This window comes from Sceloporus occidentalis, unplaced genomic scaffold (genome assembly GCF_023333645.1).
Source record: "Sceloporus occidentalis isolate IW3139 unplaced genomic scaffold, rSceOcc1.0.p SCAF_2, whole genome shotgun sequence".
NCBI lineage: Eukaryota > Metazoa > Chordata > Lepidosauria > Squamata > Phrynosomatidae > Sceloporus > Sceloporus occidentalis.
In genome coordinates this window covers 126,002,379-126,016,632 of record NW_028316982.1, presented here as the reverse complement: position 1 = coordinate 126,016,632, position 14,254 = coordinate 126,002,379, and the positions used below count along the sequence as shown (strand labels likewise).

The following is a 14,254-nucleotide window of genomic DNA, read 5'->3' as shown; positions in this document are numbered from 1 at the left end:
GTAAATGTTAAGTACTATAGATTAAACTTCTTTAAAACTACCTTACACGTGTCAGGTAGAGATTTGTCCAAGTCTGAGATTTTTATACACAGACACAGACACACACTAGGCCCTCCACATTTGCTGGGGTTAGGGATGCAGGACCCCCATGAAAATGGAAAAACTAGAAATAAAAAATACTCTTTCTTTTTACTTAAGTCCTAAGAGAACACCACTCTAAGTCCTCCAAGCACAACTCTGTGGTAAACAGCTGCCAGAATTTGACCGCAGAAACATGCTGGAGGACCTACAAATGCCCAGAGAAGTATTTTTTCTAGGAATGCCCAGAGAAATGGTTTCTCTAGGAATCTCTAGGTTTTCCAGCACAATTCTATGGTCAACTTCAAGTGGAACTTCTCTGGAGAATCTATTGATCCCTAGACAGAACATATTAATCAAATCCACAAATAATCAAATCCATAGAAATCAAAGCTGTAAATGTGGAGGAGCAACAGTGTGTGTGTGTGTGTGGGGGGGAGTGTACATGTGCCACTGCTTGTTCTGAACATCTGCTCTGTAAAGTTGGCCCTTCATATTCATGATTCTACTGATTCTACTGATTCAGCCATCTATGGCTTGAAAACATTTTTTTAATCCAAAGCTAACCTTGATTTTGCCATTTTATATAAGGAATGCTATTGTATATACAGGTTGATTCTTCCTTATCCATAATCCCAAAATCCAACATTTTCCACATGGGTAGCTGAGATAGTGACACCCTTTGCTCTCTGATAGCTCACTGTACACAAACTTTTTTTCAGTCATAAAATTATTTTAAATATTTCTGTATGAAACTCCTTTGGGCTATGTGTATAAGGTATATACAAAACATACTGTTTATACTCATGTATAAGTCCAGAAATTTTAGTCAAAAAATTGGGTCTAGTCATCCATGGGTCAAGGTAGGTACTGTATTTTAACTATTATCAAAAAAGGAACATCCCTTTTCCTGACTGGAAAGGTGAAAGGTGGGAGCTTTTTCTGGGAAATCTTAAAAGGAGCACCAATCCTCTCTGCTCTCTCTGCCATGGTGACACTTCTGACCTTTTTGAATGCCAGGGTAACAAAATGGTGGCCGTAGCAGCTCTTTGGCATTTCCCTTCAAAGGAGCATAGAGAGCATTTAGGTTCTGAAGCATATGAGTAAGACATTTGTGCACATAGTTTTTTGTGGGTTTTTCGGGCTATGTGGCCATGTTCTAGAAGAGTTTTTTCCTGACGTTTCACCAGCATCTGTGGCTAGCATCTTCAGAGAATGGATTGCCTGGAAAAGTTGAGAGTGTGTGTGTGTGTGTGTATATATATATTTTGTGTGAGCCTGGGAATGCAGGAGTGATTTGCATGTGTATTGTTCTGTTGCTGATGGCAGGCCTCAGGCTGGGAGGGTAATGCAAAAGAGGATTAGTGTTTGCTAATTGGTGATCATTATCTGCTGGGAAAGCCCCTGACTCTGAGTGGTTTCCTATTTGCATTTGCTGAGTCCTCATTTGGCTATTCGTCAGGACTGGTAACCAAATTTTGTTCACTTTAAGGGTTTCTTCTTTTTCACACACACACACAGAGCCAACCACAAATGCCGGCAAAACGTCAGGAAGAAACTCTTCTAGAACATGGCCACATAGCCCGAAAAACCCACGGAAAACTATGGATGCCGGCCATGAAAGCCTTTGACTTCACATTTGTCAGTTTTTCTAGGTTAAAATCAGGTAAACTTATCACATTGAAGTTAAAGTCTATCATCATTGCTAATGTTAACTGTCAATTTCTTTGCGTTGTCTTTTCATCCTTTTTGACATGTGTATATTTTCTTAGCCCAGTCTGTGCCTGGTTGCCTCTCCTCCTCACAATGCACAGCCATAATTTATTGTAGTTCCCTCCTCACCCATCCAGTCTTTAGGGTAAGCACAAACAGTTATGTCTGCCAGAATTTTGTAAGTTCTTTGGCATCATTTTCCTTTGCTTCATCCATGGGTTCTATCAAAATTCATAATTTTGGCCCCCAAACCTACCCTCAACCTTTACATGAGGTAGACTTATAGTTGAATACCGTATTTACTCGTGTACAAGTCGACCTCATGTATAAGTCGAGGTCAAATTTTGGGGACAAAAATATGGATTTTTATATGACCTGTGGATACGTCGAGGGTGTGCCTCCCTCACTGGGCTTTCCTCGCAAAAGAAGCCCAGCCAGGGAGAGGATTTTGGGTGATCGCGCACCCTCCTTGGCGTCTGCTCAGCCAGGCCCCTTCGCTGAGGAAAAGGGCCTCGCCCAGGAGAGGCTTTTGGGGAAGGCGACCGCCCTCCCTGCCGTCTCTTCGGCAGGGCTCCTTCTCCAGAGAAGGGGCCTCGCTGAAGAGAGGCTTTTGGGGAAGGCGACCGCCTTCCCCGGCGTCTCTTCGGCAGGGCTCCTTCCCCAGAGAAGGGGCCTCGCCGAAGAGAGGCTTTTGGGGAAGGCGACCGCCCTCCCCGGCGTCTCTTCGGCAGGGCTCCTTCTCCAGAGAAGGGGCCTCGCCGAAGAGAGGCTTTTGGGAAAGGCGACCGCCCTCCCCGGCGTCTCTTCGGCAGGGCTCCTTCCCCAGAGAAGGGGCCTCACTGAAGAGAGGCTTTTGGGGAAGGCGACCGCCCTCCCCGGCGTCTCTTTGGCAGGGCTCCTTCTCCAGAGAAGGGGCCTCACCGAAGAGAGGCTTTTGGGGAAGGCGACCGCCCTCCCCGGCGTCTCCTCAGCCAGGAGCCTTCTCTGGGGAAAGCTTGGTTGAAGAGAGGCTGCAGGGCGCGCGATCGTCTCCCTCGCTGGGCTTTTCCCATCGGAGGGAGCCAAGCCAAGCCGGGGGGGGGGGGGCTGCGGGGCAATCGGTCACCTTTGCCTGCGTCTTCCCAGCTGGGCTATCTCTTGCAGAAGTAGCCCAGCTGGGGAGAGGCTTGGTCAAAGTACCACACTGCCCTGTAGATAAGTTGACCAACTATTTTGGACGCCATTTTGGGGCAAAAATTTCTCAACTTATAGTCAAGTATATACAGTATATAAGGTAAACAAATTTCATGTTTAGACTTGAATCTCATCTCCAAGATCTCTCATCATGTATATGCAAATATTTCAAAATTTGAAAAAAATCTAAAATCCAAAATCCAAAACACTTCTGATTCCAAGCTTTTTGGATAAGGGAGACTATAATGGGACTTGAGTGTCCATGGATTTTGGTATCACGGTGTGTGTGTGTCTGTGTGCTGGAATCAAACTGCAGAGTATTGCGAGAGCCCACTGTATATATTCTTCCCATCAAAGTCTTTCTACAAAGATCACTGCAAATATCTTAGAATCATTTTTCAAGAAAGAAATGTCTTTAATTCTTTGCCATTCTTAAATTTTGGTCTTTTTTCAGAAATGAAACTATCACTGCCTTTTCCAATGTCTCAGGCATTCCCCAACTCCATAAAATTAAATTCAGTATTTTCTGTAAGGGTAGTAGAAACTGATCGTCAGGTAAATTTTGTTTTCCTAAATATTAATCTATCTTTCAAAACTTTTTAATGAAACTTGACATTCTTTATATAATGTCATGTAATAACAGTGAAACAACTTTTAAATATTCACATCCACATTCCTAAGAATTAAATATTTTCATAACTTTTTTCTTTAAAAAGACATTGTTAAAAATAAATGGAATTAGAAACAGCGAGTTATCATTATAAAGTTTATATTCCACTCAAAAATTCAAGATTAATTTAAAAATGCATAAAGAAAATATCCAAATTGCTGCTGATATTCAAAACTTCTTACCAAAATTTGTTTCTTTAGGGACACAAACTGACTAGTCTGGGAAACCATTCTAATCAGAATTTAGCATTCATTTAAATCTAATAAAGAAAGTTGAAAGTTTTGGGTTATTTTTAAGGATCATACCTGTTTGCAAGCAAGTGTAACCGCAGCATTTGGATTCCGAATTTTGTGTCCCTCATCTAGAATCACATAATGCCAGTTATAGCTGCAGATGTTATCTTGCAGCAAGCGGATATACGAATAGGAAGTTATCAAAATACCATTACATGCTGCAATTTCCCGAATCAGTTTCACCTGCAAAGTATTGAAATAGTCAGAAGTCAAAAAACTAATTCTCTGAATGCAATGGCATAGCATAACTTACTGTAGAAAGCAAGCATACATGCAAGTAGCTGATTTCATTAACAAGAGAAAATCACTACGAGTCAAAAAGTCAATTCTAGTGAGAAAAATCTTCACTCTAAGTCATGAATAAAAGAGATGACAAATAGAAATTCACGCTTTATAAACATTGTAAGTCCAAACCCTGTAAAGTGGGCCAAGAAAGCAACGTATAGTCTCAAATATGACTAAAAGAGCTATCAGAGAAGGTTGAGAATCCATGATGGACTCATATGACTGCAGCAGACTGAAAGCTGATGTCCTGTAGTCGTTTGGTTGGCTGTTGCTGTATCATTTTACTCTTCCTCCTCCAGATTCGAGGACCAGTCCTTTTAAATTAAAGGGCCAAAATCTTGTTTGTGCACTATACTTTTTAAAAATCTGTGTAGTGGTTACAAGGGAAGGCAGACAAAATTCCATCAGCTCTGAACAGCCCATATATCCAATGCCCTAATACAGTGATGGCGAACCTTTTAGAGGCCGAGTGCCCAAACTGCAACCCAAAACCCACTTATTTACTGCAAAGTGCCGTGTCCCTCTGGCTTTCTAGTAACAAACTCTGGCAAACTCTGTGCTGGGACGACGGTATATGTGCCCACAGAGAGGGCTCTGAGTGCCACCTCTGGCACGCGTGCCATAGGTTCGCCATCGCTGCCCTAATACTTTCATTGCCACTGTAGCTGCTGTTTTTTCCCTCCTGGTAGCACCACCTGTCCTGGCACAGTGCATCAGTAGCCCAAGAATAATGATACAAAGAGTTCATTCTGTGTTTATTCTTAATGTGCAAGCTAGGAACTTGAGCACTATCCCTACAGTGTTTACCGGGTATATGGGGATGCAGTTTTATCCCTGCTATGTACATTTGATCAATGTGAATTATAAGATACTCTTCTGTAATTGTTATAATGATCAAAAAGGACTAGAGTGATCCAGGTTTAAATCCTTTTTCACTCAGGAAGTTGCCACAATGACATTTCACAAAGTTATTCTGACAATAAGGAAGAAATCAACACTATATTTTGCCTTCAGCTCTTTGGAAGGAGAGAATGAAAATAATTTGTTTATTTTATATGCCTACATTAGGCTGAAGAATTATCACTGTTTAATGCTATAGATTGCTTTGCAAAGAAATTTGGAATGTCAAACTCCTTCTGAATGAATCTTGCCAAGAAACCTCTGTGATAAGTTCACCATAAAGTCATCATAAGTTACACACAACTTGAAGGAGCACAACAAGAGGGAACACAACAAGAAGATGCTCTAGGTATGAAAACCTGAAATGTTTACACCAACACAGCTGCATAAAAGAAACAAAAATTTCTGAGCAGTAAAATGTGCATTTTTTCCAACATGCATTTCTTGCATTTTTATTCCTAGTAACTGTTTACTGCAAAATTACAGGCATCTTACACTTACGACAAATAATCTCAGGCGATTTCAAATTAAAAGCTTATAAAATATGTAACCTCTCCTAGATTTTGCAATTAATAGGGTATGTCTGCAATTAGACTGACTTACAGAAGGCTGCTACAATGTTGTCATTAAAAGATGTTTTGTGAAGTGCTGCTATTATTATGGAGACTCAAGAGACCAATCCCTCCTAGAGGGCAAGCAGTGTAGTGGTAGAAAACAACAGCCATAAATCACATTGTCAGGCAGCAGAGAGAACAAGAGTAAAAACAGAGACACATGAAGGCCATTCACTGTAGACACAGTATAGTAGAGTCCTAGTCGGGATTTACTGAACCTGTAATTAATTAAAATTTCCTTCGAGCCAAATTTTTATTAAACAAGGATTTGTGCTGACAATGAAGGAAATAACTCAGAAAGGCAATTCATCACCAACCACTTCCCTAGTTCAGGATAAGGTAATATAAGGTCTGCCACATATCTTAAATGTTATTCAGGAAAGAGATTTGTAGGACTGTGGGGACACCAGAGCCATTTTAAATTGTTTTAACTGTTAATGTCTTAAACGTAATGTTTTAATTTGGTGTATGGTTTAATGCTTTTTAAACTTTTGTACTCCATATTGTTTTCAATGTTCTTCTTCAATTTATACTGTAAGCTGTTTTAAGTCCTATTCAGGAGAAATATGAGTTATAAATACAATAAAACAAAATAAAATATTTTGTTTGAGTCCAACCCAACACTTTATTAAAATATTCAAGAGTTATACTCAAAAGACAGCTCTATTTCAATACTACGTCCACATTTTATATGTGCCCCTTTTTGATGAAATCCTTATTGACACACATGTACACACACACACACTCTCTCTCCTACCTTTATTCACAGGGTTGAACTGTCCCCTTTATTAACAACTTCCACAAGCATCCTTACAGTAATTAACCCTCTTGGTGAAATGGAAAGGTTCAAGAATTAGGCATAGACATGAAAGTGGTGAGTAAAATTAAAAATAAAACTGTGAAAAATGTAGAATAATTTAGACTGTGGGGAAAAAATCAACAAGGGGAATTATCTGGCATCCTGGCCCATCTTCTACTGCATCTCGACCTTCCTAATGCCACGACCCTTTAATACAGTTCCTCATCTTGTGGTGACCCCCAACTGATATTCTTGGTTCTTTAGACCATTGGAAATGTGTGTTTTCCGATAGTCTTAGGCAACACCTGTGAAAGGGTTGTTTGACCCTTAAAGGGGTTGTGACCCACAGGTTGAGAACTGCTGTTCTACTGCAACTGTAACCATCAATGGTTATAAACTTGGGATAGGCAACAGTAATGGATCAGGCCTAATTTTCAGACCCAAAACATCCCCTGGAGCCATAGATGTCCAAAAATGACAAGAGCAAAACTAGTAGAAGAAAGCCTAGTTGTTTAGAAAAATGTGTCTTTTCTCACATTATGCAAGACAAGTGTCCTGAAAACTATTTAAAAGGTGAACTGTATCTCCCAATGGATCTATTCTCTTTTTTTTGGTGAGAAAAAATTGTGGTCTGGGGAGTCTGGAGATTAAGCGGTTGAGATTAAGCCTCTGAGGTTTGTCCCAGAGCCATACTTTGTCCATCCCTGTGATAGGGCTTTTCACTCCTACGTACAATGAGGGAATGATGACATATTCAATGATGATACCCACCTACAAAGCAATGGAGTTAAGTTAGCAGAGGGAGAAGTATCACAGAAATTACTCTAACCTCATATCTTCTATATTTTAATAAAAACTAAAGAGAAGGAAGAGGTAGCAATGTTGATTTTCCTTTATGAACTGAAGTTGTGCTAACTTGATTCTGTACTTAATGAAGTTTCTGCCAATTGATTTATCTATTTCAAGAACAGAAATGAATGGCAAAAAAGATGAAATACTTCTGAGTCATGCTTTCTGAAACATATTGTCCTTGTGCATTCATTTGAGTGTTTCCTGAGAAGAAATGCTTCTTGTAGATGCTTACATCAAGTTAACTTAAACTTTAGAATTTCAGAGAACAGATATTCAGCCTGTGGTGGATGGTATTATGCCCTCCCTCCAAAAAACAAGCAAACAAACAAGGATTGAGGATTGCACCCTCCCACATGCCAACACCAAAAACTCTTAGTAGGGGGGCTTCCAGTAAGATGGTGGAGTGATGGCCACATCCCACGGTAGCAGGTGGTGAAGCGGTATTGTTTGCGGCAAATAGAGAAAATCGTTCCCCCGGTAAAGGGGACTCGGGGGGGCCCACGGAATACTCTTATAATGCTAGTTAGCCTTTGGAGGGTCCCCAAGAGGTGTATTCTCTGGGGAATCGGGCGCCAGTGACTGAGAGGATGCGGGCATAGCCGCGACCGCAAACAGGGGTTTAAGCAAAGCCCCGCCGAAATTGGTATTTTAGCGGGGAGGGAAGAAACGAAGCAGATTGAATAAATTTGTTATTAAGAATTAAACGTCCTCAGCGACAACACTTTATTAGAGGGAAGGAGGAAGAAATTGGAAATACAATTGGACAAGATCTAAGACTGTAAGCTTTATTTTCAAGTGTGTATACAGTTAAGGGAAACTTAAATACAAAACAAGCAAACACAACCCAACCGAGACATAAACTGTAAGGAGGGAGGAGAAACTGGAGCAGAAACTGAGAACGGCGGGTGCAGGAGAGACAGTGAAGAAGAGACAGGTGGAAGCCACTAGAGAGGGGGAGTCGAAGGAGGAGGAGAGTGGAAGGAAACAGTGTAGAGGGCAATGGTTGGGAAGTGAAATAGAAGAGTCTGAATGGGGGATCTGAAGTAGACGACAACAGACAAGGAAGAGAAGCAGATGCAGAGGAAGACGGACAAGGAGAAGTAGTAGAAGGTGGCAGATAAGCAGGAGAAGCAGATGGCGACAGACGAGGAGGAGAAGCAGACGAAGGTGGACAAAAAGTAAAACAAAGATGGTGATAGAAAGGACAGACTGAGAGGCTTACTCTTTGGCGTTTTCAAGGGCAGATACCACATGTAAAGACAGGAAGTGAATTAATAGGAAGTCATCAGTAGCATAGATAACAAAGAGAGGCAGCAAGAAAGGACACTTATAAGATTAAAGATTAAAAGGACGCGTAAGGGCACCTAGAAGGTTGGAGGTATAATTACAAGTACTTATAAGGAAGTGAAACAAAGAGACTCTACAAGAAAGGAACCGGGGAAAATAAGTCATAAGACAATACTACGACCTCTAGAGGTTTGGAAGAACACTGGCAAGTAAAATGGAAAGAACAACAATGGTAACAAGAGGAGAAAAAGAAAAAAAATGTTACAACAAATAGAGTCAAAACAGAACGTGGCACGTAGACTTTCCCTTGAAATGAAGACAATAGATTCCAACCTTAAAACTTTGGAAGCAATTCAGAAAATTGAAACAAATATAAAACAAGAGATAAAGGATTCAAGAAATTAACTGAGGCAAGACTTTAAAAAGAAATGGATGAGTTGAAAGAGACAATTAAAGGTATATCTGAAGAAGTGAAAGATGTAAAAAAGAAAGTGAACGAATTGGAAGTAAAAACAGAAGAACTGGAGAGAGTAACCTAAGACATAATACATATACAGGCATAGGAAAAAGACTAGAATAGAATGAAGGATTTGAAAAATAGAAGAAAATGTATTAAGATCAGAGGTTTGAAAGAAAGATATAACGAAGACCTCTGTGACAAGGTAGTTCCTGCTCTAGCCAAATTGATAGACTGTTCAACGGAATACTTGGACCTAGACGTGGATAAAATCTTCTGGATTAATTCAGTGGCGGCAAAGAATAGAAATTTACCAAGAGACATTGTAGTGTATTTTACGAAAGAGAGAATTAAGGACAGAATTATACAAGAAAGTTATGAGAAAAAAAATAACAATAGACGGAGCGGAAATCAAAATATTCAAAGATGTACCAGGTGAAATATTACGAAAAAGAAGAGACCACTTAACTTTAACAAGGATGCTACAGATGAAAAACATAATATACAAATGGGAACCGCTGGAAGGAATTTCGTTTACGTGGAGACAGAGACATTATAAAACAGATTCAATTGAAAAAGCAAAAATATTCTGTAACAGATGGTTCAAAGAAGAAGAAAAACTGAACAAAGAGGTAAAAGAAAACAGAAAAAGAAAAGAGAATGAACAGGAAGAGAAACGGGAAGAACAAAAAAGAGAAGAAGAAAAAGAAGGGAAAGATGCAGAAAGAGAATTTATGGATCCAGAAAAAGAGATAGACCTAACAGAAGATAAGCAACTAGTTGGAGCAGTTGGAGGAGTGGATCTGGAATGGGAAGAAGAAGCAAGGGTAATGAGAGGAAGCACTGAAATAATTACAGAAGGAAGAAAAGAACTGGAAAGAGAAGAAGGAGGGATAGGAAAAGAAGGGACGGAATAAACCTATAAATAGCAAATATTAAGTTCCTATCATGGAACACAAAAGGGATGAACTCTGCATATAAGAGAAAGAAAATACTTCACGAACTAGAAAAACAGAGATGGGACCTATGCAGTATACAAGAAACCCGAATAAAGAAAAAGGAGGAAAAATATTTTAAAAATCCAAAAATGGGAGATGTATATATTTCAGCTTGCACAATAAAAAAAATGTAGTGGCAATATATATAAAACATAAAATCCCAGTGAAAGAAGTTATAAATGATTCTGAAGGAAGATACATAGGTATAGAAATTATAGTGAATGAGAAAAAGACGTTAGTGATAGGTGTATATGGCCCTACAGAGAGAAAGACAAGATTTTATTTAAAAAAAAACGTTAAAAGTAATAATGAATTTAAAGTATGAGTCTTACATTTTCATGGGGGTCTGGGAACGGAATGCTAGATCCACAATTAGATAGGGCCTCATCAAAGAAAATTATGGAAAAATGGGAAACTGCTGGAAAAGTTTTTTGAAATGCTAGAAATGCTATCGTTATCAGATCCATGGAGGTACAAAAATGGGAAGCTCAAGGACCACACTTTTTTCTCAATTCCACACAACTTAGCATCTGGGATAGACATGTTTTATATATCAGCAGAATTTCTAGGGTAAATAAGAGGTCAAAATAAAGGTGAATAAAAATTCGGATCATAACCAAATTTGGATGGAATTATCTCTGAAAAAAAGGAGTATAGATGGAGACTAGATGAGTCGCTACGAAAAAATATAGAAGTAGAAAAAGAAGTGAAGAGAACAATTGAAATTTTTCTTTTTAGAAAATACAGAAAACGATACTAATATGAAAACAATTTGGGATACCTCAAAAGCGGTGATTAGAGGATATTTGATTTTTAAAAAATCGAAAGAAATAAGATAAAAAAGAAAGAAATACAAACAATTTCAGAGAAAATCCAGGAAAAAGAAAAAATTAAAATAAAAGATCCAAATAATAAAAAAATAGAAAAGGAATTGAAAGCTCTAAAAATCAATTAAATGTAAAAATGGCAGAGGAGATAGGTAAAAAAATGAAATGTATTAAACAAACACATTTTGAACATGGGAACAAAGCAGGGAGATTTTTGGCATATAAAGTAAAGAAAATGAAAGCAGGCAGGCAAATTCTAGAAATTAAGGATAATCAAGTGGTAACGACAGAACAATCCAAAATAAGGGATGTATTTTACAAATATTATAAGAAATTATACGAAGACACTAAAGTAGGCCAAGAGGAGACAGGGAAATTAGAAAAATATCTAGAAAAAATAGAAAAAATCGAGATAAAAAAGGAAATTAAAGAAGGGATAAATCAAAGAATAACAAAAAAGGAAATTAGTGATGCTATCAGGAAAGGAAAAAAGGGAAAGCCCCAGGCCCAGATGGGTATACTTTACAATATTACAAATTATTTGAAGAGGAGTTATTAGAGCCACTACAAAAAGTGTTTAATAATATATTAATAGAAGGAATTCCAAATACGTGGAAAGAGGCAAATATAACTTTAATCCCGAAAGAAAAAAAAGATTTTAAACTTCCCCAAAATTATAGACCCATTTCATAATTGAATGCAGATTATAAAAATTTTACAAATATTATGGCACAAAGAATAATTTTTAAAAAAAAGATTGGATAAAGGAAGATCAGTGCGGCTATTTACCGGATAGACAGGCGAAACAAAACATAAGAATTATTATCTGATAGAATATTATAAGAAACCAAGTAAAGAGGTGGCTATGATGTTCCTAGACACTGAGAAAGCGTTTGATAATTTGAATTGGAATTTCATGCTAAAATTATGCTAGTATAGAAGAATGGTTAGAGAAGTGTTGGGATGTTGTTGAAATGGATAGTATAACAATGGTCTTGAAAGATGACGCTATGGAAGAAAACCCAACTTGGAAAGTTTTGACAGAGCTTTATAACTCCAGAAAGATAATATAATATTAGGATATATGGGTTGAAGAAGTAAGGGAAAATAATGTTTTGTAACATAGATCAGAAAAGAATGTTGATTGTACAATCTTAGTAAATAAGCAGAAGAGACGGTAGAAGGCTGAGATAAAGGAAACTATCTTTTCTGAGGAATGGTAGAATTGTAGCTAAAAATAGTAACAATGGAAATCTGAGGAGAAGAGGGGGGAGGGAGGGGAAGGGGTGAGAGGGTCAAAAAAGCAACAGAAGTTTGGGATGTAATAATAAGGAGTAATGATGTACCCTTTTTAATTTGTATATAAATTAATAAAGATTGTTTTTTAAAAAAAGAAAGTTAAAAAAATAAAAATAAATGAAAGGCTAAGCTGCTTGATTTACTTGCATGAGGAAAGGAAAAAAGGAGAGAAGAAAATCCAGAGCAAGAAGAGAAACAACATGCTCACAAACATCATTTCCATGTGCGCACACACACAAAGTAAGGCCATTATGTCTAACATTTTTATTCAATAATTTTAATGTTGGGTTTTTCTGCCACTCCAACTCCCAACAGCCAATTTGGTGTGGCAATCCAGGGCATTTTTCAAAATTCTAAACGCACCCACAGGCCTCCAACATTTGTCTCTTAGTCATCTGTATTCATGAAGTCAAGAAGAATGGAAATATGATAAAGTCCTCTGTTCCACTGAAGGCAACTTAGACCCAAGGCAGAATGTAACAGTCCTGATCTTAAAAGTCTTGACTCTAATAATAACAAAAAACTGCATCACAGAATCTTAAGGCACTCTATAGATAAAAGCTGGTGTCATTTGCAATTCAGAGAGCTGAAACTTTTTTTAAGGAATAAGGCTAAAGGTCTTGTTAAGGATAGTGTTCAATACTGGTAATAAAAAACTTTACAAACCCTTTGAAATAAAGAAATATAAACGTTTCATACACTAAGAGTCAGGGAAGCCAAGAGATAGTTTGAAGAACTACATTTACAGAACTTGAAATATGTAAGTACCTTTTTCTTGGTATAAGAACCTGTTTCATGGAGAACTGCCACTCTAAATGGAGGCCACCAAATATGAAACTCTTTCACCCACTGATGCATCACTGTGGTAGGACACACAATTAGTGTTGGGCCGAGTCCTCTGAACCTATAATAGATTATAATATGACAATTATATGAAATAAATAGCAAACTTTGTATGAGCCATTAGAAAACTGGATACATCTTTTTTTATTAAAGTCATAAATAACAAGTATAATAATTGCATTATCTGCACTCTGTGCAAGCACTCATTAATGGAAATATTTGATGTTGTCGTTGTCTAGATGGCCTATGAAGGGGCTGGCTAGAGAGGACTGTGGCTTCCTGTTGCTGCCAAATTTCACTGCTCAGTTTCTCTGGTATTTAATGTTTAAATTATATTTAATGTTTAAATAATATTTATCACTTGGACAGAAAGACAGATGGAAGGCAAACAGATGTCCCAAGGGGCAGAATGTATTTGTTTCATCAAGTACCAGTATGTAAGTTTAAAAAATAAAGACAGAGTTGCTATATAAATATAGTTGTGCAGCGAAGTGATTTGTTCATTCTCTCATGAAACCTTTCCTCCATTTTGTGCTTTTTCTTGTTAGCATCTGATTCTGTCTACCTCATACCTAATAAGGAACTTCTTTCTCAGTACTTTATCACACCAGTCTGCTGTCATGCCACAATAGTGCCAGTTTACAAATGAAAGTATACTGGTTTGGCATCATTTCTTACCAAACTGTTCCCCATGATAGCACTTTGGCAAACCATGGACACATGATCTGTTTTCCACACTGTAAAACACCGCCTGAGTGAATCTGCTGCTCCTCTCGCTTCTCAAAGCACAGGGCTATTGTGTGCCCACACTTGGGAGGAAGCTGTGAGACAAGCAACATCGCCTGCCAACTGCTTCCCAAAGAAGGCTGCTGCATGAATGTGCACATAGCAGCCAGCTTCGGGAAGCTGTTACCAGCCACAGTGACTGCTCCTCCCCTCTCCTGAAGTGTGAGGCTGCTGTATCCATTATTCAAACAGCAGCCCACACTTCAGGAAGCAGCAGGGCACAAGTGATGCTGGCTGCCAATCACCTCCCGAACCTGGCTGTTATGTAAACATGAACATAGCAGGTGGTTTCAGGAAGCTGTTGGTGGTGGAGGGGTTTGAGTGGGAGAGGAGCAGAATCATGCCCACTCCCACTACATCACTGTGAAGCAGAATTGCCA

At 38.5% G+C, this 14,254-nt stretch overlaps 1 protein-coding gene across 2 annotated transcripts in view; it reads right to left on the bottom strand.

Annotated features, from left to right (window-relative positions):
* Window positions 1-14,254, bottom strand: part of ERCC6 (ERCC excision repair 6, chromatin remodeling factor) — a 124,332-nt gene that overhangs the window by 58,519 nt on the left and 51,559 nt on the right. For both annotated transcript variants that reach the window (XM_089510895.1, XM_089510896.1), the window contains exons 8-9: window positions 13,014-13,149; window positions 3,940-4,110 (exon numbers count right to left, since the gene is read on the bottom strand). In XM_089510895.1, coding sequence (XP_089367021.1) covers window positions 3,940-4,110; window positions 13,014-13,149 — 307 coding nt within the window. The remainder of the gene's footprint in view (window positions 1-3,939; window positions 4,111-13,013; window positions 13,150-14,254) is intronic.